Genomic DNA, 25,761 nt, shown 5'->3' with positions numbered 1-25,761 from the left:
TCAAAACCAAGAGAATTTAATTTTACACTAAAAGAAAAATAACATTTGGAGATTTGATCAGAACCAAGCTCTCGTCACACAGTCGCATCCAAACATCCGATCAAAACTAAAAACTGCATCATAACTGATCACTAAAATAAACAGGACATCTTCAGTGTTAATATTTTATAGTCACATCATCTCTGTACAATTACAAACTTTAAATTACACGAGTGAGTTTGTTGATCAAACTGAAACCACAGGACTGAACGTTTTCAGCTGAAACTGTTAAATTAAAGTCTGATGATTCCAGAATTCGTCCCCCGGTTTTAAAACCCGATTTAAATCGTCGTAATGCCGCGGCTGCAGAGCGGTTCTGCTTCTGTGGAATGATTCTGTGTTCTGGTCCAGTTTCATCTCACTGAGTCCAGTTTGCGTCCGGGTTCTTCTCCGTCTTTCTTGCGTTACTGGATCCCGAGTGTTGTGCGTGGAGAGTGTGAGCGGGAGCAGCCGTGTGTGTGTTTGTGTTTCTGGACGCTCACGCACTGCTCAGCAGTTGACGCCCAGTCCGGTCCAGTGGTCCGGAACCATCAGGAAGTATTTGTCCATGGCTTCGCAGAAACGAGCTCGATAAAGTTCCGGAGACACGACGGTCGGCAGCTTCCCTGCGAACGCACACGAGGACGTTAGAGTCAGAGCGGAGTCGGACGCTAACACTCTAAAGACGCCAACGTTACATATACAATGGATTCATAAAACAGGAAGTGGAGCTGACCTTGACCTCCCAGGATTCCAGTGGATTTGACGACCATTTCCAGTCTCTTGTCCCAAGTGAACGTCCGGATATAATCTGCAGGAAAAAATAAAATCACAAACTTAATTTCTGTTTCTGCGATTACTGAACGATGAAGACGAAAACAGGACGAGGGTTAAAAACGACCACGTGATGCTAATGTGTCAGTCACCTATGATCCCGACCACCAGCTGATCCGTGGCATCGTCCCGCCCCACCAGCAGGGAGTAGTCGATGATGAGGTGGCTGGACAGGAAGTAGGCGTCGCTGTGTATGGCGGCGCGCAGGATGGCCTTGCAGTGCGAGCGGATGTACAGCGGGTTGTCGTGGATCAGCTTCAGCAGGTTCTCGTCCAGCAGAACCACTTCGCAGCTTTCCTTCCCCGAGTCCGTCTTCACGTTCCGGTTCCTCAGCGACCCCTTGAGGTCAAACACCTGCAGGAAGTTGAGAAGAAAACCTGAAAATCTAACTTTACTTTACAAAACAGCAAAAATGTAAAAGCAACGAGAATAAGAACTTTAGAATAAGATTGAGGAAGATGTAGGATGTGATGTCGCATGGAACAAAAAGTGCTTTTAAAGATATTATTACTAAATAAACTGGTTTTAACCTTGAAGATGGTAAATGTTGTAAGTTTCACTGGTAAAAAGAAACTTCACCACGTTAGAATCGCCACAGATTTGTGTTCCACAGACTCTCGGCACTGAGGATCTCACCTGAGCCATCTTGCGTCCGTAGAAGAGATTCTCCATCACCAGCAGATCCAGTTTCTTCTCCGTGTTGTTCTGGGAGTTTTTGTAACCGATTCGGTAAACTCCCAGGATCTTTGCCAGCGCGGTCGGCCGCTGCAGAGCGAGACGTAATGAAAGTTTTAGTTTTAGCGAGTGGCAGTAAACTCCAGATGATGAGGGATTTAAAGAGCGAACCTTCTGCTGCACAGCTCCGGTGATGTAGGTGAAGTAGTTGGGAGCAAAGTCCAGGAAGGACTGAACCTCCAGTCTGGGCATCTGCTTCAGGATGAACCGGTCGTCTGACGGGACACAGACCGTGGGAACACTTCACTTTAAACTCAGTTAAACTTTCATCTACAACACATGAGGTCAAAAAGTTCTGTCTCCAAACAACAGGCAGAGGATTCTCAGATCTTCAAGTTACAACAATATTAAACAGGGAGAAGAGGAAAATATGAATGTTTAAAAGTTTGTAAACAGTAAATCTGCTAATGGAAAAAAAAGTGATTGATCTGTTGATGCACAAATCAATTAAAATATATGTAACTTGAATCTCATCTGTTAAACTTGAGGTAAAACCCCTGTTATAAATAACGTGAGAAGAGGATCCGGCTTAAACTGTTGTTTGATATGTTTAGGAGTAGGGTTGCAAAATTCCGGGAATATTCAAAGTTGGAAACTTTCCATGGGAATTAATGGGAATATACGGGAATTAACGGGAATAAACGGGAATATACGGGAATTAACGGGAATAAACTGGAAATGTTGTGGGTAATTTATACTAACTGTATTTACCTTGTCATATACAGACATTAATATAAACATTTTGTTTTGTCATAGGCTGATTTGAGCCCTGAGGAAACTTTGGGCACTTGACTATATGCTTCTGCATCGTTGTGTCATTCTTAACATAGGTCTTTGCACAGTATTTGCAAATGTACACAGCCTTTCCTTCTACATTGGATGGGGTGAAATGTCTCCACACATGAGAGAGTGCACGTGGCATTGTTCTGTAGAATAAGATGAGAAAAAAGTTTGTAAAAAAACACTAATGCAATGCCAGAGATATAAATAGTTAGCCAAACAATTGGAATCGTCTGTGAAAATATTTTACAATTGATGGATAAATGAATGGAAATAGGCTAGATGAACAGATGAACAATCCTCAATCAGCAGGCTAATATATTTTCCCCAGTAATATCATCGAAACCTACCTGACTAGTCCTGCACTCTACAGCAGGACTCAATAGCCCTGCTGTAGAGTGAAGGATGCTGGGAGTTATCTGTGCATGTGATGGAAGAATGCACAGTGGAGAGTTGAAACTCAACGTGCAGTGTGTGCTGCATTCCATACATCTTTAAAATAGTGTGTTGAAATATGTTTTTATTGCTCAGCGTTTAATTTGCGGATTTTTTTTTTTTTTTCAAAATTCCCAAAATTCCCGAGCTAAACTTCCCATGGAAAGTTTCCGGAAATTTACCGGAAACTTTCAGCCCCTTTGCAACCCTATTTAGGAGTAAATTGACTCGTTCGGTACTGACCTTCTGTGGCGTAGAACACGGCTCCAGACTTGCCCCCCCGAGCCTGCCAGTTGACGCAGTGAGACAGCGAGCGGACGAAATCCTCCTCGGCGCTTTCCATGATCTCCTCACGCATCTTGTGGAACTCCTCGGCGTAGTAGATCCGGCAGTAGAACCGGGCGTTGGCGTCAGAGAACTCTGAAAGTTCAGCGACAGACGAGAGGTTAGAAGAAAACGGAAACTCCTCTATGACGATGTGAAATACTTTCAGAAAGTCGGAGTCTTTACTAATTTCTCTCAATATTGTTTGTTCATCTTGATCAAGCTCGACTTGGTTTGACTTATTTTCAACGATTTAATCAAAAAGACGAAGAAGTAAAAAACACTCACGAAGTTCAATGTGTGGATTCAGCGTCTGTTTCTTCTGTTTGTCGCTCAGATCTGCTTCTTCTGTAAGAAACAACATTAACTGATCGGCTTCAACAGTAAAACGGTCGCTGTGAGTTTCTATTGGAGCAGAACTCACTGAGCGGGTCGGCGTCCGTGCTGCTGCGGCTCTGAAGCGACGAGGCCGAGTCGCTGCCGGGCCGAGCCGGGCTGCTCCTCACCCGACTCTCCGCACTGAGACACAAACACAGGTTCTTACATCACAGACATCACAGCGAAATAACACGACTGGGACTCGACTGTTCTATGATCACAACATTTCCTCTGATAATGATTCAGTTCAAACTTTTACACAATTCAATATATTTCTCTACATTGTAGATTTTTTTTTTTTTTTTTTTTGATAATTGTTTCAAATATGTTTATTGGGAAACCAATCACATAACAGAAAAATTAACAGTCGACAGTTATGTTTCCTTTGTTTTTTACAGAAAGTGAAAAAGTAATCCCTGACAATAAAGACTAATGACAAAAAAGAACAGTAGGTAAACAAGCAATGCCCTGCATCAACAAAACAGATGAAACAAAAAGGAGAGGACAAAAAAGAAAAGAAAAAAGACAACAGTGCGTACCCTCCCATCACCCCCCCCACCACCCCCCTAAGGAGTGCATCCAACTAGGGACTCAATCAGATATTCTTTCGAGATGAGAGACCAAAGGTTGCCAGGTCTTATCAAAGTCCCTCAACTTGTCTTTCAGAATAAATTGAATTCTCTCCAAATGTAAGGTGTCTGTCAAAGCAGTCAGTCAATGCTTAAATGAAGGGACCTCTCTCTTCTTCCAGTTAAGTAGGATCAGTTTTTTTGCTGTTATAAGGCCATATGTCAGAAGGTGCTTTTGTGCACTATTTAGCTTCCTTAGCCACTCAGATGTTCCTAGAATTATTAAGGTAAGATCTGGATCTAGTTGGATCCCCAAAATCAACGAAAAGAAATCAAATATTTAATGCCAATAGTTCTGAAGTTTGGGGCAGAGAGCGAAACTATGAGATAGAGTACCCTCCATGGAGTCACATTTCTCACACAAAGGAGAGACTTCAGGAAATAGTTTATGCAGCTTCGTTTTGGAGTAGTGAAGTCTGTGCACTATTTTAAATTGAATCAAACAGTGTCGGGCGTTTATAGAACATTCATGGATGTGCTCCAAACTCTCCTCCCACACATTGGGAGGTATCAGGGCTCCGAGCTCTCTTTCCCACTCCTCTTTTCTCTCCATTGTAGATTAACAAATGATAAATGAAAACTGCAACTGACTTTTGTTCTTTAAAACTTCCCACAGAACAAAGTCTTCAAATCTCATATTCGTCCGATCACCTTTAAGTTATTTATCACAGCTGTTTACACATCATCTGATTTTCTGTCTGGATCCTGTAACATGTTGTTATCTGATGAATTTCACGTGAACCTGTTTACCTGACGACCTGCGGAGCCTCATCTCCTCCTGCGTTCGACACCTTGGACAAATCCTCCAGAGCCGTTTTATATTCCTTACAGCTGGAACAACAAATGACACAACAACATTAGAACATTCACAGGTTGGAATTAAAACCAAATCCTCATCATCTCAAAGCTGTTGACAAACTAAAATCTAGAAATGTGAGACGAATGGAAACTATGGAAGAGGGAGGAGTCACCTGAGGGCGAAGGCGATGATGGAGCTCGGCTCTTTCTCACACACGGCGATGGGAACCCGCTCGTGCTCGTACATCAGGTAGTGTTTGTCCGGCTCGCTGTGGACAGAGGTCACATGACAGTCCAGACACAATCTGTTCCATACTTATTGATTCTGCTTGAATTTGAAAGCCTTTCTCACAATGGGATGGGGATGGGGTTGTAGCTGTTGCCGGGCAGGAAGTTGGCGAGGATGGCCTTCATGGTGGACTTCTCCTTCACCTGGCTGTCGGTGGATCCCAGCAGGTGTCCGTCGAACACGTCTGAGGAACAAGCAGACACACAGATCATCAGACCAGAGCCGTGGCGTCCGCTGACAGAGACGATTTGTGTGAATCCAAGCTTCCACCTTCTGGGAGGCTGAGCGAGTCCTGCTCGGGGAAGACGGGACCGGGCGTCATGGGCTCAGCTCCGGGGTCTCCCGGGGACGGCAGCAGGGAGGAGGTGGAGGCCGAGGGCATGGCGCTGAGGAGACGGTCCTCTGAACGAGAGAATAAACCAGAGTCAGGAGAGAAAACCAGCTGAGTTCCAACATGAAACCAGGATCAGATTCGGTCGGAGAGAGCGAGCTCACCTTTCTCTCCGTTCTGAACCACGGGGGAGGGGTTACGAGGGGACGACTCCAGGGCGCTCTGAGAAAAACAAAGACAACAACAATAAATATCATCAAACTACATTAAACCTGAACCTTCTATCCACGGCCAATACATCCGAGTCTGGCGCTCTGGTCAGATGGCGTTCCTCTAATCCTCCACCGTCGTTACTGATCCAGCTTCTCTGGTCACCTGGTGTTTTGAAGGAAACCCCTCTGACCCGCCCAGCGAACGCAGTGGCTGATGGGTACTGACCTTGCTGTCGTCAGCGGCCGTCTGTCTGTGCCTGCCCGGGCTCGGGGGGACGGACAGACGCTTCCTGCCTTTTTCCTGCTGGAACAAGTCCTGCAGCCTGAAAGGGACAAAGTTGTGATATTGTTTTTCAAGCCCTTGAAACACGAGACTTCTGGAAACGCAGCCGGAGCCGTTTCAGGTTCAAACTCCACGATGCCGTATAACCCTCATATCTTCGAATAAAGGTTCTTTGAAGTGTGGATGCTGACCTGGTGTTCCAGGACTGTAACATCTCACACAGACCCTGTTTCTTCATCACCAGCGACTCCAGAACCGCCTGCAGCTGCTGAGGAGAGTCCACGCCGCAGACCTGCAGTCGAGCCTGAAGCTTCTCGATCCAGCTGCGAAGCTCCGCCTCCTCCATCTGCACACACACAGACACACAAAGCCCAGTGAGACAACACACACCCAGAGGGGAGGACGTACCTTCAGACCACAGGAGAGTCTGGACCGGCTCGCCATTAAAAAAAAGGTATCTATCCCATTCTCGCTCAAATCACCCGCTATATATTCATACCTCTACTATATATCATATATTATATCATACTCTCTGTATATTCTTTGTATGCATAAGTCTATATACACATATTTATACATGTGTACATGTTATAATTACTATTATTATATCACTATTACTATTTTATTATATATACTGTTGCTGCCATTATTAGTATATACTGCTTTTATATTGGTAAAATTACTATCATATATAAATATATATTATGTTATATTATATACTATATATACTGTACTAATCTTATATACTGTCTAACAATACCATTACCATCATATCATCAGTACTATTAACATCATCTTGCCACTGCACCTTATCTACCTATTTTATTTTATCTTGTGCTTCTGTTTTTTATTCTTTCTACCTCAATATTTTTTATTTTATTCTATTGTATTGTATTTTATTGTATTCAAATATACCGGCTGCTATGACAACTTAATTTCCCTTCGGGGATGAATAAAGTACTCTATCTATCTATCTATCTATCTATCTATCTATCTATCTATCTATCTATCTATCTATCTATCTATCTATCTATCTATCTATCTATCTATCTATCTATCTATCTATCTATCTATCTATCTATCTATCTATCTATCTATCTATCTATCTATCTATCTATCTATCTATCTATCTATCTATCTATCTATCTATCTATCTATCTATCTATCTATCTATCTAACATGTTGTTGTTTTTTATTCGGCTTGTTTTTATTCATTTATTTGTTTTTCTCTACTGATCTGTGATTGTTGTCTACATGTACGCACTATACCTCTCCCAAAATGTACAGAGTTACCCAATTTTGAAAAAGGTTGAGAGCAGAAGAAAGAAAATTGCCCTTGGGCTGATGTAAGTTTTTGTAAACAACTGTCCAAAAAAATAAAGAATATAGAAATTTCAAAATAAAAAAAAAAAAAGGTTTGAGTCCGGTCGTGATCTCTTGTGCCACGAGGGAGAACCTACGTCCTTCTGAGCGAAGAGGTCCTCCATCTTCTCCTCGCGCGTCTTACTGAAGGTGTCGGTCTTCAGGGACGTGAGCCGGTCGTCGATGGCCAAGTAGACCTGAGTCACTCTGAAGGGAGAACAGAGGACGAGCGGGTGGGACATTAAACTCAAGATAAACTCTTCTCTGTCGTCTTTCCTCTGGAATCACACTTTATAATTAAATCTATTCACGCTCCTGATGTTAAACCAGGCTCTACTGATCAAGGTTAATTATTACTAGTGCTGTTTGACGTGTTTGTGTGAACTCAGGCCGATGAGCTCAGTGGTTTTCATTTACTTGAGAGAGAAGTCCTTGAGGTCCTGCTGCAGGCTGCCTTTGGACGGCCCCAGGTTCCTGATGGTGATCTTGGGACGAGGAAGACAAATCTCCAGCAGCCTCACTGAAGTGTAGCTGAGAGGGAAACAGGAAACAGGATTTGGTATTTTGGTTACTGCTATTTGAAACCCTTTTCATTGATTTCATTTTTATACTGTTGCCATAGATTACTAGGGGTGGGAATTGGCAAAAATGTGACGATTCAATAGTATTGCGATTCTGCGATATATTGCGATTCATGTCTCCCATATTATTCAAAGGCATTACAAAAAATGAGGAAAATAAGACTGCTCAATTCACTTCAAATGTCACATTTAATTCTGTGAACAACATTGTCTTCTACACATTAACTGAAGTGCAAAAACTTTGTCCTTGAACATTCAGGACACAGGACCTTTGTAATTATTTTCTGAATAGGAGACCTCTCACATGAACACTGAGCTCCCAGCACATAACTTACAATTTTTTGAAATATTGCAATACTTTGTGCTACAGTATCGATATAATCGCGGGCGCAAAATATTGCGATACTGAACAGAATCGATTTTTTCCCCCACCACTATTGATTACTGACTATTTTTGTTCATGTTTCACTGTAAACTCTTCTTTCTCCATTTGTTTCATGTGTGGAGTCATTTAGCTTTTTTACTGATCTTTATGTTTTGCTTTCTGGATTAAATACCAGCGACCACAGTGTGGGAGATCAAAGTAAAGAATAAAATGAAAACACCAGACTCATTCCTGGTGATTTGAACTGTAACCAATTCAGAAATCTTATTTTCTCTGTGTCTGTTCATATCAAACTTTCTGCCCCAAACCCGAGATCGAGACATTTCTTCTGACCGACCTGAAGGACGCCACCATCTGGTTGTAGGAGAAGTACTGGTGGTAGTCTTTGTGCATGGAGTGTCCACACGGCTCGGCGTTAGCTCGCCTGGTGTACGTGTGCCCGTAGAAACGAAGCTCCAGGTATTTGGCAAAAGACATCGACCAAGAGTCGTTGGACAGAGGCACGACCGGAGTCACCTGAAAGAAGAGGAGGAGACAATTCAACATTTAAATTAGTCTTATTACTATAACATATTTATGTTTGCCAACATTACTGCAACAACACGTTCCTGTAGATTCATGCTATACAACATCCGGAGAATACGCCCCCTTCTCACTCAGAAGGCGGTGCAGGTTCTGGTCCAGGCCCTGGTCATCTCACGCCTCGACTACTGTAACTCCCTCCTGGCAAGTCTACCTGCTACTTCCATCCGACCTTTGCAGCTCATCCAGAATGCAGCAGCTCGACTGGTTTTTAACCAACCTAAATTCACTAACACTACTCCGCTCCTCCGCTCCCTTCACTGGCTACCAGTTTACATCCAGGACATGGTCAAACACTACACACCAGCACGTTCACTCCGCTCTGCTTCAGCTAAACGGCTCGTTGCTCCTTCACTGCGAGCTAAACACTCATCAAAATCACGACTGTTTGCTGTCCTAGCTCCTAAATGGTCGAATGAGCTCCCAATTGACTTTGGGACATCTGAAAGTTTACACATCTTCCGCAGAAAACTAAAAACACACCTCTTACGACTGTACCTTGAATAAAAAAAAAAAAAACAACTAACCACTTTTGAAACTAACACTTTGGTAGGACTAAGATGGCACTTACTTATAGCACTTTGTAGTTTTGCTTTATTTCGAAGAAATTGTACTGTCTTGATTCTTGTTGTTCTGGGTTTGTTCCCTCGGGGTTGATGCACTTATTGTAAGTCGCTTTGGATAAAAGCGTCAGCTAAATGAAATGTAATGTAATGTAATGTAATGTTTAAGTTTCCGGGGGCGTGTCCTGACCTGTTTGCAGATGCGGCACCAGGAGTAGTTGAGGATCGTGTGTTGATACCCGGGCACGGGGGAGTCCAGCTCCTTCAGCACGATCTGCACGCAGCCGCTGCCGTGCACGAAGCGCCGGATGTGGTGCACCATGGGAGTCTCACAGTACATACTGGGGCACTGGTAAGACGGCCTGGGAGAAACATTGGAATCTCACATTATAGAATTATGTTTTAAAAAAAAAAAAATCATTTTAAAGTGCACTTCTATCTTACCTAAAACAATATCGCTCCAGGAAAATCCCCAGAGAGAGGTCGTTCTTGCCGTAGAATTCCATGGTGACGATCCTGTTGACAATAAAATAAAATCAGTGAGTACGACTCGTTGAAAACAAGACGTGAGATTGTTCATCGGGTCTCGGGAGCGTTTACCAGGGACTGACGCACGGGTTGGGCGAGTTGTTGGACTGAGCCGAGGAGCTGCTGAAGAGGACGCACAGTCTCTGGTGGTTCACCGGGTTCAGACAGTCGAGCTGAGGACGACGACAGGAAGATGAGAACCAGAAGCACACACAGGTCAGGGTTTGTTTACATCACGAAACAGTCAAACTAATCCCCAAAGGGACGTCTAACTGTTTCTTGTTTTGTCTTAACTCCAACGATAATACATTTACAGTGATATGAATCCAAATCAGATCTGAAAAGCTGGGACCAGGGAATGTAGGTTTTTTTATAAACATTAAAGGGACTCTTACCTTTGTTGCATTTGAGAATTACAGCACATTCAAATCATCCCGCCTTCCTCCAATGCCCCACCCCCTCGTTCCCATCCGCGGTGTTTTTTTGAAGAAACTTTATTTACAAGCAGACTTACAACCTACTGCCTCCGCGCACGCACGTGAGTTTTTGTTTACCAAAGCAATGGATTCGGATTCAGAAGCACCGGTAAGTTATATACATTGATGACGCGGGCCCGAATGCGCCACAAGAAGCAGACGGAAAACCTGCATGTCCATGCAGCAAACAGACAGGTCTGTCGGCCAATAAGGTCCTTCGGTCCGAAGAATTTTATTGGTTGAAGTTTTCACTAAATATTATGAGAGTGAAATAATTGTTTGTTTTTACTCCTGGTGGGTCTGTCTTGCATTTTAGAGTGTCATTACCTTATTAATACCAATTTAACCTTATCCAAAAAAAGTGTAAAAATGCAACAAAGGTAAGAGTCCCTTTAAATAAAACTACACGCTCATAATCCTCAAATTTGAGAAGCAGGAACCAGCGGATTATGACAACTGATGAATCTGTATTTGATTCATCCGACCTCCGCTCACCTTGGGGGTCCAGCTCATATCGTTCAGTTTACTCGGCTTCTCCTCTTCGCTGTCGGCCTTCACCGGGGCTCTGAGCTGCCCCTCCCCCGCTCGGCTCTGGCCGCTGACCGGAGCTGCACCCCCGACGCTGCTGAAGGGGTCGCTGACCTCTCGCTGCCGGATGCGACCGCCCTTGGCTCTGTAGTCCGCCAGCATCTCGGCGAGACCCTGGCTGCCGTTCAGCTGCTCGATGATGCGGGTGCTGGTCAGACCGTGACAGGGCAGGACCTCCAGAGGCCTGGGGGGTGCGCTGCCGTTGGTCTGACCTCCGACCAGAGAGGAAGGGGCGGAGTCTTTGAGGAGTTGACGCTTTCTGCGGCCGTCCCGCTCCTTCAGGTCTTTGTTGAGGAGAGGAGACAGGTAGACCTACGGGACAGAGACACAACAACACAGCTCAGAGAAGTTCGTCCTCCTGTGAATCGAGTAGCATCTGCACACACACAGACACACAAAGCCCAGTGAGACAACACACACCCAGAGGTGAGGACGTACCTTCAGACCACAGGAGAGTCTGGACCGGCTCGCCATTAAAAAAAAGGTATCTATCCCATCCCGGCTCAAATCACCCGCTATATATTCATACCTCTACTATATATCATATTAGTTATAGTTATAATTACTATTATTATATCACTATTACTATTATTATTATATATACTGTTGCTGCCATTATTACTATATACTGCTATTATATTGGTATAATTATTACTATCATATATAAATATATTATGTTATATTATATACTATATATACTGTACTATTCTTATATACTGTCTAACAATAACATTACCATCATATAATCAGTACTATTAACATCATCTTGCTACTCGATTCACAGGAGGACGAACTTCTCTGAGCTAAGCTGAACATCAGCAGAGTTTGGTTTCCTACCTGCTCAGGAAAGTAATCCCTGCTGGGGCAGTTCATGCCGGCGGGTACCAGGAGGAACGGCTCTTTGAACGTGATGAAGGGAGAGATGCACAGGATGATGTCCTTGAGCTCCTGCTTGAAGACGACGGAGATGGACTTCAGGCGGTCGTCAAACGAGGCCACCTGCTCGGCCACGAACATCCCGGTGTCGTCCTGCAGGGGGTCTCGGAACAGCCGAGGAGTGGGGGTCTCCGAGCCGTCCTCGTCCTCCATGCTGAGCGAATCCTCCTTGAAGAGGCTCCCCTCCTCCCGCGTGTCCCCCTCGGACGACGGGACGAGCGTGTCCGAGAACGTCATGTCCTGGTCGTCCTCCATGAGGAAGGGAGGGGACACGGAGAGAGGAGGGGCAAGTGGACTGGAAAACGGAGAGGACATCATGGTCACCAGGTTCATAGAGGGGGGGGATCTGGTTTTCAGTGCGTCTGGAAGACCGTCCATCTCAACGTTTTTGGACAGAACCTCGGAGAGAAAGCCGTCCTCCACAGTTTGTCCATCCAGGAAGGAGTCTTCACCCCCGGACATCTTCTCCTGACCCTCTCCGTTGGTCTCTCTCCCTCCGCTCTCCTCCTCCACCTCCTCCTCTGCAGAGACGCTCTCCAGCAGGCAGGGGAACGAGGAGCTCTGGGCCAGACTGGGCGGCATGGCGAACTCGTCCATGAGGAAGGAGATCTCCAGCTGCGAGTGGTAGGCCACACACACCATGAGCATGATGATCTCCTTCACCCGCGCCAGCTCGTACTCCGAGGCGCCGCGCAGCTTGATGGAGCAGCCGAGGTGAGGGAGACAGCCCTCGAAGAACATCAGGGTTTTCACCTCGTCTGCAAGGACAGACACAGAAGGACGTGGTGAGTTAATGTCACGGCAGCGTTCACTGAGAGTTAGGAACGGGAATCGGCAGGGACCTCCCGATACGATACTATCACGATACTTAGGTGGCGATACGATATGTATTGCGATTCGATATTACGATTTCCTGGGATTTCTTTTGGTTATTTTTTTTTTTTTTTAAATACTGGACCATGGAAAAATGTTGAATCATTCCTTCAAATACAAATACAAATACACGTTCTACACATATATTCATATTATTTAATTTAATATTCCCCCCGCTTCAACTGTTGGTAAACTGCTGCTTCTTTTTGGTTTGCTATGTTATATGTTATATGTTATATGTCTATGTTATATGTTATATGTTATATGTTATGTTATTTTTATTTTGTAAAGCCCTTGCCTGCCAGGTCAAAAGATCACGTACTTACTACATATATATTCATATTTTTTTTTGTTTTCATTTAATATTCCCCACTCCACCCGGTAAACATCTGCTTCATTTAAATATTTTTCTGCTTCATTTTAATATGTTATACGTTATATGTTATATGTTATATGGTATGTCAATTCTTTTTTTTTTGTCAAGCCCGTCTACTGTGTAGATGCTGCCTGCCATGTCCCAAGAATTTCACTGCTCCAATGACGCTGTCATTGTTGCATGTGACATAAACTTTGATTTTATTTGATTTGATTTGAAATACAACACAGTCAAATTCACTTAGAGCTTTACCAGTTTTATTTCAAATATTAACATTAACTTAATGACTGCCGGGCAGCCAATAGAGAAAATAAATAAAAATGTTCCCTATTATTGTATAGCCCCTGTCAACTGCACACAAACTGACAGATTAAGAAATGTAAGCCACTTAGGCTACTTTTAAACAATAAATAAAAGGTAAATTAAATAGAATGAATAAAAGTTTACTTAAAATATAAACTTTGAAATAAACAAAAAGTAGGCTATTGTTGTTTGCATGTAGCCGATGCAAATCTACTGCTTGGGTATGTTTATATTCTTGTGCAAAAACAAGAGCTGGTCAACATGCTCTGGGGTGATGTTGCTCCCCCAATATATCCCCCCCCGGTATAAACCAATAAATATGTTTTAAAAAAAAAAAAAATATCGATTTGGGACCGATTTAAAATCGTCATTCACAAAAATCCCCCATCCCTACTGAGAGTAAGAGTGTGTGAATCCTGGTCTTACTGTTGGCCAGGGTGAACGGCTGCATGTAGAACTTGTGGCAGGTCCCCAGACGAGGTTTGGTGAGCAGCTGATCCATGGACATCACCAGGTCTCCCTGCGTCATGCGACTCACCCGGTCCAAGACTTGCTGGACAAACAAAAGAGGAATAAGAGATGATTAACAATCAGGTGATGTCACATAACCGTAAAGACCTCAGCTGCGGTCCAGAACTTCTCTGCAAAGACAAAGAGTTAAAAGTCTTTCTCATTCTCTGATGTCTGTGATCTGATGAATTAGAAATAGTTCTGGGCTTTTCTGATCAGACTCATCACAGTTTCCAGGGCGTTGCTTCATGTCATCTTTTTACAGTTGCTCAATTATTCAAAATCCTTCCCAGAGATGAGCCTCGTCCACACAGATGTAAATATCAGGTGTGACCTCTGCAAGTCGGTGGCTGAACTGACCGGCTTGACGTTGATGACCAGGGTGATGCCGTGCTCCAGCAGCATGTCCTGAGCGATGCGGGACACCGTCTTCTCCACCAACACCAGGTTGGGACGAACGTCTACGATGCGCAGGACGTAGTTCTTCAAAAACTCTCGTTCCTGAGGGAGAATTAATCAGAAAGAAACATCTCTGAGAAACAAATGCAACAACCAACCAGAAGCAAACCGGTTGTTTCCTCTGTGATGTGCTGTGGACTGAGATGGACTCGCTGACCTGCAGCACGATGGGGTCGATGCAGGTGAACTTGGTCTCCTCCCGGTACAGATACTCTATGGAGCACTTCAGCAGCAGGATCTTGGGGTTCTTGATGTAGGCGTTCATCTGTTTACAGGACGTTATATTCAATGATGGCGGGCGAGAATATTTGAATCAATCTTTACCGAACAGAAGAACGTTGACTCTACCTTCTTGTGGGCGATGTTCTTGGTGCAGACGAAGCCGTTCACCACTGTTGAGTCAAACTTCCTGCCTCCGGAAATCTACAGCACATCAACAGATTCAGTTCTATCCTGAAAACACTCACAGAAGTTTTCTAACGCAGCTCAATGAACGTGATACAAGACTAAAGTTTGACAGTTTGACTGATTCAGTGACACGGTCCCCGACCTTCTTGATGTGGACCAGCTGTCGGATGTCCATGTCGTCGTCGCAGTTGCGGACGTCGGGCCGCACCGTCTGGACGACCTGTCTGACCACGGGGACGATGATGTCACGCCAGGACAGAGACAGAGACTCGCTGTAGAGCAGCTGCTGCAGCAGCGCCATCATGTGGCTGTGGTTGGCCGAGCTGAACAAAAAAACAGGTTTTCATACTTTAAAATCCCCTTTTCCACCGGTCAAAACTCTGAACTGAACTGTGTCTCAGTTGAAGACAGATACATGTGAATGTGTCTCCAGTGTCTCGACTCACAGGAGCCTCTCCATGGCCTTCTTCTCCCCGTTCTCCTCTCGGAGCTGGTCCAGGGAGCTGTGGTGCCAGCCCAGCGGAGTGAACAGCATCTCTTTGGCCTTCTCCTCCACACGACGGTTGAACAGAGACTCTGCATGAAAACAAGGAGTCACGGAGGAGAAGCAGGTTTTAATAACTGCAAGTTTCTCCTCTATAAAATCTACAAGGAAGTGCAGTTATGAGATATGAGTTCTTACCCTTGATGAAAGCATCGCTCATGATGATGTTCTGTCCTCCGTCCTCCGACACGAGGAACTCGGCTGAAAGAGGAGAGAGATCACACAGATATCTGACAGTGAGACAGCGTGGAGCTACAGTGACGTGTGCACAGCGGTCTGGACACAGCTGGACCCACAAATGAAATGTACCTTTTTGCTCAGTAGCAGGAGGCACATGTGGATATTTGGACTGTTTCTTGATGTGGAAGTTGACATTGTTTTGCTCCATGTTGAGGTTGATGGAGGCCGCGGAGTCGCTGTCCACCACCGACTGGATGCTGCTGACAGACGTCCTCTTGCTGGGGCTGGACGAGTCTGGACAGTGACGGGTCAGTGAACCCACATTTATTTATTTCACTGCATGTCACATGTTTTTTCCATCCCTCTCGCCGCCCACATTGAGTCTGGCTCTAGACGTTTATGCCACTTTATGATGGAGTTTTTCTTTCCACAGTCGCCAAAGTGCTGCTCATTGTGGGAACTGTTGGATTCTCTATAATTTCTATGGTCTTGACCTTAAAAACAAGCAGCTGCCTGATGAAACTCGTCCTCTTAAAGGCAGGGCCCATGTTGTCATAGCTTTCACCTCTCTGCTTGCCAGACGTCTAATACTACTCTTATGGAAGGAGCCAACACCTCCCACAATCAGTAGATGGATTAGACACACCATGTCTTTCTTGAAACTGGAGAAAATCAGATATACTCTGAAAGGTTCCATACAGAGCTTTGAGAGAACCTGATCCCCTTTCTTGTCGTACTATGAGAGCATACGAAGCCCACCACAAGATAAAGATTAGATGGCAAACAACCCCCCTCCCCCTCCTTTATTTTTATTTATTTTTAATTTTATTTACCTATTTACTGATTTACTTTATTAATTAATTTATTTATTTTAATTTTATTTTAATTTTATTTTAATTTCAATTTTCCTCTTTCTTTCTTTTCTCTGCTTTGTCTTGCAGCAGTGATGTATGCAAATGTAATGTAATAATCTAATATTCCTATACATATATATATATATATACATTCTGAAGTGTCTATTGTATGTACTTCTGCTGCATGGGGTAGGCTGGCCGGGGGTGGGTGGGTCTTATTGTGGGTAGGGGTATATCCATCAGATTTGTGATGTGTAATTGTATAATTGTATTGATTACCCAAAGAAAACCAATAAAAAAGGGTTCAACAGAAAAATGAGCAGCTGCTGGGAATTAAATCCACAGAAGCCAAACCTGCAGACAAAGAGCAACGATCCAACCAAACACAGTTTATTAAAGCCTGAGACGTGAGGAACCTACTTGGCAACGTGTACTCGCTCTCATCTGCAAGCTGCTCCGTGTCGCTGTCATCGAACTTGATGTCTTTGAACCAGGACGGCTCTGAGTGTCCCTCCAGGGAGTTGACACTGTCGCTGTCTGGAGACGGCGTTTCGGAGAACTCTGTACTCTAGAGATCAGACAGAGCAACGTTAGCATCAGCACATTTCACTTCCCTGAACAATGTTAAACCGTTTTCACTGCCTCTGGAATGTGAGAGGTGTTTAACCGTGTTTAGCTTTAAACATTTAACGTCTTGTTTCCCAGAGTGCACGGCATTGTGCTGATCAGGAAAGGGCTCAAACCTGGAGGGGGCGGTAGAGAGCGTACTCGTCCCTGAAGAGCTGGTCTTGGTGGGTGACACAATCCAGCCAGCGCCCGTCCACCAGCGCCTGGCCTATAGCGATAGCCTGGGCCCTGCGACGCAGAGACATCAGCATGAGACACGAGAGGAAGAGCAGCTTTCAACTTGTAAATGAATCAGACGCACGAGTGACGCCAGTAATGTGATATATTTATTCCTCCTCTTTTTATTTCTCATGTGAAAATAGACAAACAAAGAAAAAATGTAAGTAATTCTTGAATCAAAATGCTAAAATTCATTGTTTTCAGTTTTTCACATGTGGTTTTCTTTGTCATGATTATTATGGAATAAAAATAAAAAATGTCTTCTTGAAAATTAACTCTACTGGATCGTTAAAGATAGAAAACTATGAAGTACAGAGTAGAATAGGTTTGTCCAGTGAGATCTTACCTCGTGGAGATGGTGCCATTCCTCAGCAGCCAGTTGACCAGCTCCTTTCCCACAATGCAATTGGGGTAGGTCCTCAGCCAGTATCTGTGGTCCTGGAACTCCATCCCCGTGTTGTTGTGGCAGATTTTCTTCCACAGGTCCTTCAGCTGAGAGGAGTCCTGTAAGAAAGGATAACATTTAACATCTCTGGGGATGAATCGAGATGAAAAACAAGAGGATGAGAGAAGGAAGGAAGCTGTCACCAGGAGGATCTTCCTCTCCTCCTCACTGTGGTCCAGCTTGGTGCCCGACTTGGCGCCCGACAGGGCTCGGCTGGTGGGGGGGCTGACTGAGCTGTCGTAGGACGGCACCATGGAGGAGCCGGAGCGGTCCAGCGACAGGTTGGTCACACTGGCCGACCTGTGGGAGAGAAGAGGAACCCGTTGGTCTGACTGTCCTCGGTCACTGAGCTTCACAATCCCACCCGAAGCAGCACCTGACCTTTTCCTCGCAGGCGACTTGCCGACGTCCTCCTGTAGCGTCGTCAGTCTGGAAGTGAGGCCGCTGCTCGGAGGCTCCTGGTGAATCATACTGACGCACACAGACACAAACACACTGTGACTGGTGTCCTCTCTCGACGCTGCACCTCCTCTACGTCAGGTTTACAGTCAGTGAATTTGAGCATGCAGAAAAGCTTTGGGTCTTTACAGAGGTGGAAAGCGAGTCGGCCTTCACCTACAGAACGCTAAAGCACAGGCAGGTGTGAAGAAATGAATCAAACAAACAGCGAGACTCACTTCTTTCTCATCCCAATGGGAGTTTTTCTATGTCAGGAGAGAGAGAGAGAGAGAGAGAGAGAGAGAGAGAGAGAGGATACAGGTTTTCTATGAGGCAAGTTGACAGATCAAATAAGCAGCGAGCACACCGATGTAAAACAACAGCAGCTGAACAGGCGTGGGGTTAAAAAGCTTCATTTAACAGTTTGCCTGTTTGATTCTGTGCATGGTTAATGAACTGTATCGTCAATAAGTAACTTAAAGAGGATGTTTGTGTGATTTAAAAGTTATTTATTAATTGGTTTCTGACCTGTTAGATCACAAGCTGAACTGAGTGACTCTTCTTTTGTTGGTCCCTGTGTCTGGGCAACTTGTAAAGTCTCTCCACAAAACGTTCCGTCATTGTTGAATTTTTTACCTCATGTCTTATTTCTGTTTTTGGGTTTCATATCCGAGTAGGGACAGAAGGCTCCGTCCATTTCCTCACATGTATCTAACATTAGGCATAAATGAGCCTTTCGAGAGAACTCCCCTTTACGACACGGAGTCTTAACCATGCACAGAGTCCAGAACAAACAGAGCACACACAGATGTTTTAAACAGCTGGAAATCAAGACGGAGAAAAGAGCGAGAGCACAGCTGGTGAAAACTGGAAAAAAAGATGATGGCAGCGTGTTTCCATGACAAAATAATAACAAGATAATACCAGAATGAAAGAAAACAGTAAACTAATTATTGATTTTGTGTTTGTGTGATGAACACTGTGTGTGTGTGTGTGTGTGTGTGTGTGTGTGTGTGTGTGTGTGTGTGTGTGTGTGTGTGTGTGTGTGTGTGTGTGTGTGTTCACCTCTGCCACGTCAGGTCTTCCTCGAGGAAGATGTTCCTGCTGGACTTACGCCCCCCCACCGGCGTCCGCGGCTCGCTGGGCTCCAGCACGCACACGGAGCAGGGCGAGTCGGACAGGGCGCTCAGGTCCTCGCCGATGGAACCCGAGTCGGCTGCGTGAGCGTAGGTCAGGGCGATCTTACGACAGTACGTGCAGGCTCGTAGATCCCCTGGAGACACAGAGACCGAGTCAGAGAGGAGACGAAGAGACGACGGGGGAGGAAATCAATCAGACTCATTTATGACTAGGGTTGCAAAGGGGCGGAAAGTTTCCGGTAAATTTCCGGAAACTTTCCATGGGAAGTTTAGCTCGGGAATTTTGGGAATTTTGAAAAAAAAAAAAAAATACGCAAATTAAACGCTGAGCAATAAAAACAACATTCAAAACTCTATTTTAAAGATGTATGGAATGCAGCACAAGCTGCACGTTGAGTTTCAACCCTCCACTGTGCATTCTTCCATCACATGCACAGATAACTCCCAGCATCCTTCACTCTACAGCAGGGCTATTGAGGCCTGCTGTAGTGAGACAACGACGCAGAAGCGTATAGTCAAGTGCTCAAAGTTTCCTCAGGGCTCAAATCAGCCTATGACAAAGAAAATGTTCATATTTATTTCTGTATATGACAAGGTAAATACAGTTAGTATAAATTACCCACAACATTTCCAGTTTATTCCTGTTAATTCCCGTATATTCCCGTATATTCCCGTTAATTCCCGTAAATTCCCATGGAAAGTTTCCAACTTTGAATATTCCCGGAATTTTGCAACCCTATTTAAGACCCTGTGATGATCTTGAATACGTCACTGACCCGTGTAGCCCATGAACTTCCCGGGGATTTCCTGGTTGCAGCAGCGGCTGCAGAAGATCTGTCCGCACAGGCGACAGTGGTGCCGACGGCGGAAGGTCGTGAACTTCTCATTGCAGTCGTAGCACTCTTTGCACTGACTGTCTGGCATCCAGTACTGCTTCAGGTCGCTGTCCTGAAGAGACACGTGAATATCATCAATAATAAAACACAAAAGTTCAGACTGTCAAGTTGAAAGATTTAGTTCCCACAACTTCCCAGAGATAGAAAAGTCAAACTCGAGCTCCAGTTTCTAAATCACGTCTCCGGAGGGGAAACCAGTTTGAGTTCTGGATGAGCCTGAATAAATACAAGCATGATTCACGGTGGATGACTGGAAAATGAGTCCTATTGACTCATTAATCCACGTTTTAGATTTATTTCAGGAACAGAAGTGTGTATGTGAGGAGACGAACCAGAGGGAGAACGATGCCACTTGTTAATGTCCTGTTTTATATCATTAAAGAGGACAAGGAAACTCCAGTCTTATCGGATTAGCTGATAATGACCCATGACAGGTTTATAACCAATATCTGGAACCTCTGGAAATGCCCCTGTGAAGGAAAGAACATCGTGACAAGAAAATAAATCACATTATATATTTTTATATATCATTCATACATAACATACGTTACAAAATACTAAAATACAACTGTAACACACTGGTATCTCATGTTCTGGTATCATAAGTGAACTCAGAGAAGGACAAGTCGCCGAAAGGTTCGTTGGGTATGAATTAAAAAAGCAACCAAAGCTCAATCAGCACTTTAGTAAGATGTTAAACTGACGTGTTTGGTCGTTCGTCACAATCATCAAGACGAAGAAATCACTTTTAAAACATCTGTGTTCATCCCTCCAGTTCCAGGGACCAGGAGTTTGTCCAAACAACTTCTTTATACACAACTTTCCGGTAAATTTCCGGAAACTTTCCGGAAACTTTCCATGGGAAGTTTAGATCGGGAATTTTGGGAATTTTGAAGAAAAAAAAACTACGCAAATTAACCGCCGAGCAATAAAAACATCATTCAAAACTCCATTTTAAAGATGTATGGAATGCAGCACAAGCTGCACGTTGAGTTTCAACCCTCCACTGTGCATTCTTCCATCACATGCACAGATAACTCCCAGCATCCTTCACTCTACAGCAGGGCTATTGAGGCCTGCTGTAGTGAGCAGGACTAGTCAGGTAAGTTTCCATGATATTACTGGGGAAAATATATTAGCATGCTGATTGAGGATTGTTCATCTGTTCATCTAGCATATTTCCATTCATTTATCCATCAATTGTAAAATATGTTTACAGACGATTCCAATTGTTTGGCTAACTATTTATATCTCTGGCATTTCATTAGTGTTTTTTTACAAATTTTTTTCTCATCTTATTCTACAGAACAATGCCACGTGCACTATCTCATGTGTGGAGACATTTCACCCCATCCAATGTAGAAGGAAAGGCTGTGTACATTTGCAAATACTGTGCAAAGACCTATGTTAAGAATGACACAACGACGCAGAAGCGTATAGTCAAGTGCTCAAAGTTTCCTCAGGGCTCAAATCAACCTATGACAAAACAAAATGTTTATATTTATGTCTGTATATGGAAAGGTAAATACAGTTAGTATAAATTACCCACAACATTTCCAGTTTATTCCCGTATATTCCCGTTTATTCCCGTTAATTCCCGTATATTCCCGTTAATTCCCATGGAAAGTTTCCAACTTTGAATATTCCCGTAATTTTGCAACCCTATACACAACACTAAACGAGACACAAACATCAATGGTGACAAGTGAGGGCGGGGATTTGTTTACTTGTCCGTAAACAAGTCTGAGTTACAAAAGGACAAAGAGTTCAGTACCTGGCTCTTCCCCTCCATGATCTCCTTCAGCCTCTTCAGTGCAGTCCGGAGTTGAACGGCTGTACGAGGGTCATGGTTGCTTAGAGGTGCATCTGCTTTCCTGCTGCCGTCTAGAATCATCCACAAGTGCACACACACACACAGAGACACACACATAAATACACTTACTTCACTTTTTCTTTGCACTCAATCCCGCTGCATTGTCAAATGCTTGTATTAGATAAATTGAAGACTTGCTCTGAAGTCGTCTTCCTCATTGACCAGCTCAGTGACAAACATTTGACAACGCACTTCCTCATCTTACGAATAAGTTGGCAAAAAGTTGCAAATGTGTATTAAAAATATCACATGATGCAGGTAACACATGATCACTCAAAAAAAAGAACTGGCCGAGGAACAAAAACATGTTGAGCATAATTTTTGTTAGCTTCAAAATCATTCGTGACAAACCATTCCAGTCATTAGTACCTGAGTGGGAACATCGGGGCAAACCAAAGACCGAGAGAAAGCACTGCATTGACAACGCAAATATCAGAACACACACACACGCATGCACTCAGACACACAACACGGTTTGAGTGGGGTTGAGTTGTTATAGTCAAGCTAAAAAAACAAAACAACAAAGTGCAGAAGGCCCCTCACCTGGCCAATCCACTGGAATCAGAAAAGACATGAGAACGGTCGTTACAGCCTGAACACGCATTCATCCTCCTCATGAATTATACGATTATGAGTAATATCAAAACCCTTTGCTTTCCTCTTGTCTTAAGAATCTTCTGTAATCGAGTGTAAATTAAAAACCTGAAGGAGACTAAACTATGAGGAGTAAGAAAACTTTGACGTCAATGTCAGAAGACAATGAGGAATGAAGACAATGTTATCAGTGGCTTCTGATTAGTTCATTCAATACGTGACTGAGGCCTTAAAACCTACTTGAGAACTTTCAAATACGAGGTGATGAACAAATGTGAGAAGCGAAGGCACATTTAAAAACAATATATCCCATTGTAAAATTACATTATGTATTTAGAATACAGTAAATCCTTGCAGGACTTGTTACCACAACAGACGAATAAGTTGTTAAAACCTGAAAAACATGACTAGAAACTAAAGAATACGAGTTTCCTGTTGCGTTATTCATCACAAACCTGTTACTTATTTGAGTCGAGTCTGCAACACACACAAGCCTGTAGCCTGTACTGTGTGTGTGTGTGTGTTTGTGTGTGTGTGTGTTTTACCTGATGCAGTGGATGTGCGTCTGACGTGGTCCCCGAGTTGTTTCCGGTGCGAGCCTGAGCTGTAGAGGGAGTGGGAGGGGCTTGTGGACCAGCTCCTCCTCTCTGACTGGGGAGAAGGGGACGGCACATCTGGCTTGTCTGCAGCTGCTGAGGGAGGACGTCCCTCATCTGTTCACACACACACACAAACACACACACACACACACAAAGTGGAGACAAGAAGGGGATGTGATATTTATTAATTCTTTAATTCTACAAGTGCATTGAAGCTTTTTTTGAACAGCAAAAGCCACGTTTATTTACAGTCTATATTTAAAACACTTTAGATTTAAACAAATATCCTGTTTTTCGTACTTATCTGCATTCTAATGTAATTAAATTAAAGTGCAGCCCCTCCTGTACTCTCCTCTGTGAGCAGGTCAGTGAGGTGTACGACCTCCAGGGCCGAGCTGCTGTGATGACGGCTGCAGCTCAGGACTCAGGACTGAGGAGGCAGGACTCTAAACTCACGAGTCATGTGGCTCATGCGGCTCAGAGGCCGGCAATTCAAATCACATGACCTCACAAGACTTGTGGCTAATTCTCCCAGCCTTCTTAAAACTGCCTGAACTTTGGAAACAGTGAATAAATCAGTGAGTTGTCTCATTTCAAGATTTACAGATATAGCGTTGCCCTTTTAAATGCAGTCGCACCACTTAACTCCGTTTAAAGGTCACTTTTCATCCACTGCTCACATCAGGGATTAATGTCTTTATACTTTTATTTTAGTTTCTTGACAAGGAAATGTGTTCCTCTGAAATATAAAACAATATCCTGCGCATGAATAAAACGTCTTCTTTGTAAAACTGTGAACTTTGTATGACGGAGCTTCAGGTAACTTTGTGAGCGATTGTTAAATATTTACTGTGACTTGTACATGTTGTAAAGTTTTAGTCGGGACGGGAAAAATGATGATAAAAATGATATTTCCCCATCGTAAAAGATATATGAAGGATACAGAAAATGTAAATTTAACAATCTCTGTTTGTGAAATCAAATGATCCTATTATAAGATTTTCTGTTTGTACGCTAAGGAGAAGTTGTTAAGTTGAATCCTTCATGTCCTGAAATTTATGATTCCAGGTTTGACTTGTTGTGCAGGTGACTCATGACTCGTTTTTGTGTTTCAGGTTTTATAGGAAATGTTGATCCAGGGTCAAATCAGCCGGTTGAACATTAAACATCACAGCAAATAGGCTCAGTTATTTACTTTTCATGTCCTGAAACCTTTTGTTAAATACCTGGAGGAGGTTTATTAACTCCTCGGTTTATTCAAACAGCCCAGCAGGAATATGATCTTCCTCAGAAAGAGAAAAACAACTTTTTATATCTTTGATGGTCATTTGACTGCATTTTTAAACTGCATTTTCTAGTTTCATCAACATTTACATCACAGTTTTCCCCGTTCACACACATATTCATACAGAACTTTGTATCACTCAACCATCTCCTTCCCACAGACAGTCAGTGGGTTCAGTGTCTTGCCCGTGGGCACTTTGAGGACTGGTGGAGCCGGGAATCGAACCACCGACCTTCCAACCACCGGATGACGTGCTCCACTTCCCGAGTCACCGCAATCTAATCAGCAATTAGCTGCTTTGTCTGACTCTCACTCTCTGCACATCTGTGTTAATTGTATCTAGGGTCAGTTTCACTTCTACTTTCACACAGGATTACCAAACCATAATATCGATACACAATGGGGCAACCTCTGTCATTGTGTGTGTGTGTTTGTGTGTTTGTGTAGACATGCATCCCTGACCTTTGTTGTTGAAACGAAACAGGTTGACGAAGGAGCTGTAGGCCGAGCGCAGAGGAGGCTCATCCTGCTCCGGGGTCAGGGGCTTGAAGTGGGTCAGGTGGGAGGGGCTGGTGGGCGAGAGGACGGGAGGGTCCACGCTCCACTCCGTCGAGGACGAGGACGAGGACTTGTCCTCAGCAGCCATGTTGCTGCTACTCCTGCCAGAGCGGTGAACAATAAAAATACATATCTTAAAGAAATTTGAAGTTTGTGTTTCTTGAGTTCCAGTTTGAATGTGTGTGCTTTCATGTTTCCCTCCTTCATCAAACTGGGACGGGTTCTCGAGACCAGCATCAGTCACTGGTCTCAGGTCTTTAATAACATCGGTTATGGTTAAAAACAAATGACAACTGCTACATGAGGCGGCAAGTGGCAGTCATGGTTTACACAATCGGCAGTGAACATAAAAATGAAACTATAATAAATCAGCTGTAATAACCAGTCATTATCTCCAGGGTGCATCAGGAACTAACGTTGACAACCATCACAGAATGTTAAACCTTCTGTAAAGTCCCTGATCTGAAAATCAAAAACATGTTTTATAGGTTTCTGTTGAATAAAAATAATCCTCTGACGTTTGTCCTTTGATTT

The 25,761-nt window shown here is 43.8% G+C and overlaps 1 protein-coding gene across 1 annotated transcript; it reads right to left on the bottom strand.

The window, feature by feature from the left end:
- pikfyve (phosphoinositide kinase, FYVE finger containing) lies at positions 1 to 25,318 on the bottom strand. Its single transcript, XM_061088611.1, has 41 exons — positions 25,132 to 25,318; positions 23,331 to 23,498; positions 22,093 to 22,202; positions 20,199 to 20,370; positions 19,349 to 19,556; positions 18,227 to 18,316; positions 17,989 to 18,145; positions 17,747 to 17,904; positions 17,298 to 17,409; positions 16,975 to 17,122; positions 15,830 to 15,994; positions 15,659 to 15,721; positions 15,423 to 15,552; positions 15,119 to 15,299; positions 14,917 to 14,991; positions 14,726 to 14,833; positions 14,470 to 14,610; positions 14,026 to 14,152; positions 11,949 to 12,805; positions 11,019 to 11,423; positions 10,120 to 10,220; positions 9,964 to 10,035; positions 9,710 to 9,881; positions 8,712 to 8,890; positions 7,826 to 7,939; positions 7,507 to 7,615; positions 6,238 to 6,392; positions 5,990 to 6,086; positions 5,716 to 5,773; positions 5,491 to 5,622; positions 5,284 to 5,404; positions 5,105 to 5,200; positions 4,884 to 4,964; positions 3,551 to 3,645; positions 3,415 to 3,474; positions 3,046 to 3,222; positions 1,699 to 1,802; positions 1,489 to 1,617; positions 945 to 1,206; positions 755 to 829; positions 1 to 644 (listed from the first exon to the last, which is right to left on the bottom strand). Exons 1-41 carry the CDS (start codon positions 25,313 to 25,315, stop codon positions 529 to 531), a joined length of 6,264 nt encoding a protein of 2,087 aa, XP_060944594.1. The 5' UTR covers positions 25,316 to 25,318; the 3' UTR covers positions 1 to 528.
- Between the last annotated feature and the right edge of the window lie 443 nt (positions 25,319 to 25,761).

This window comes from Limanda limanda, chromosome 16 (genome assembly GCF_963576545.1).
Source record: "Limanda limanda chromosome 16, fLimLim1.1, whole genome shotgun sequence".
Lineage (NCBI taxonomy): Eukaryota > Metazoa > Chordata > Actinopteri > Pleuronectiformes > Pleuronectidae > Limanda > Limanda limanda.
This window is presented reverse-complemented; position numbering and strand designations above follow the sequence as displayed.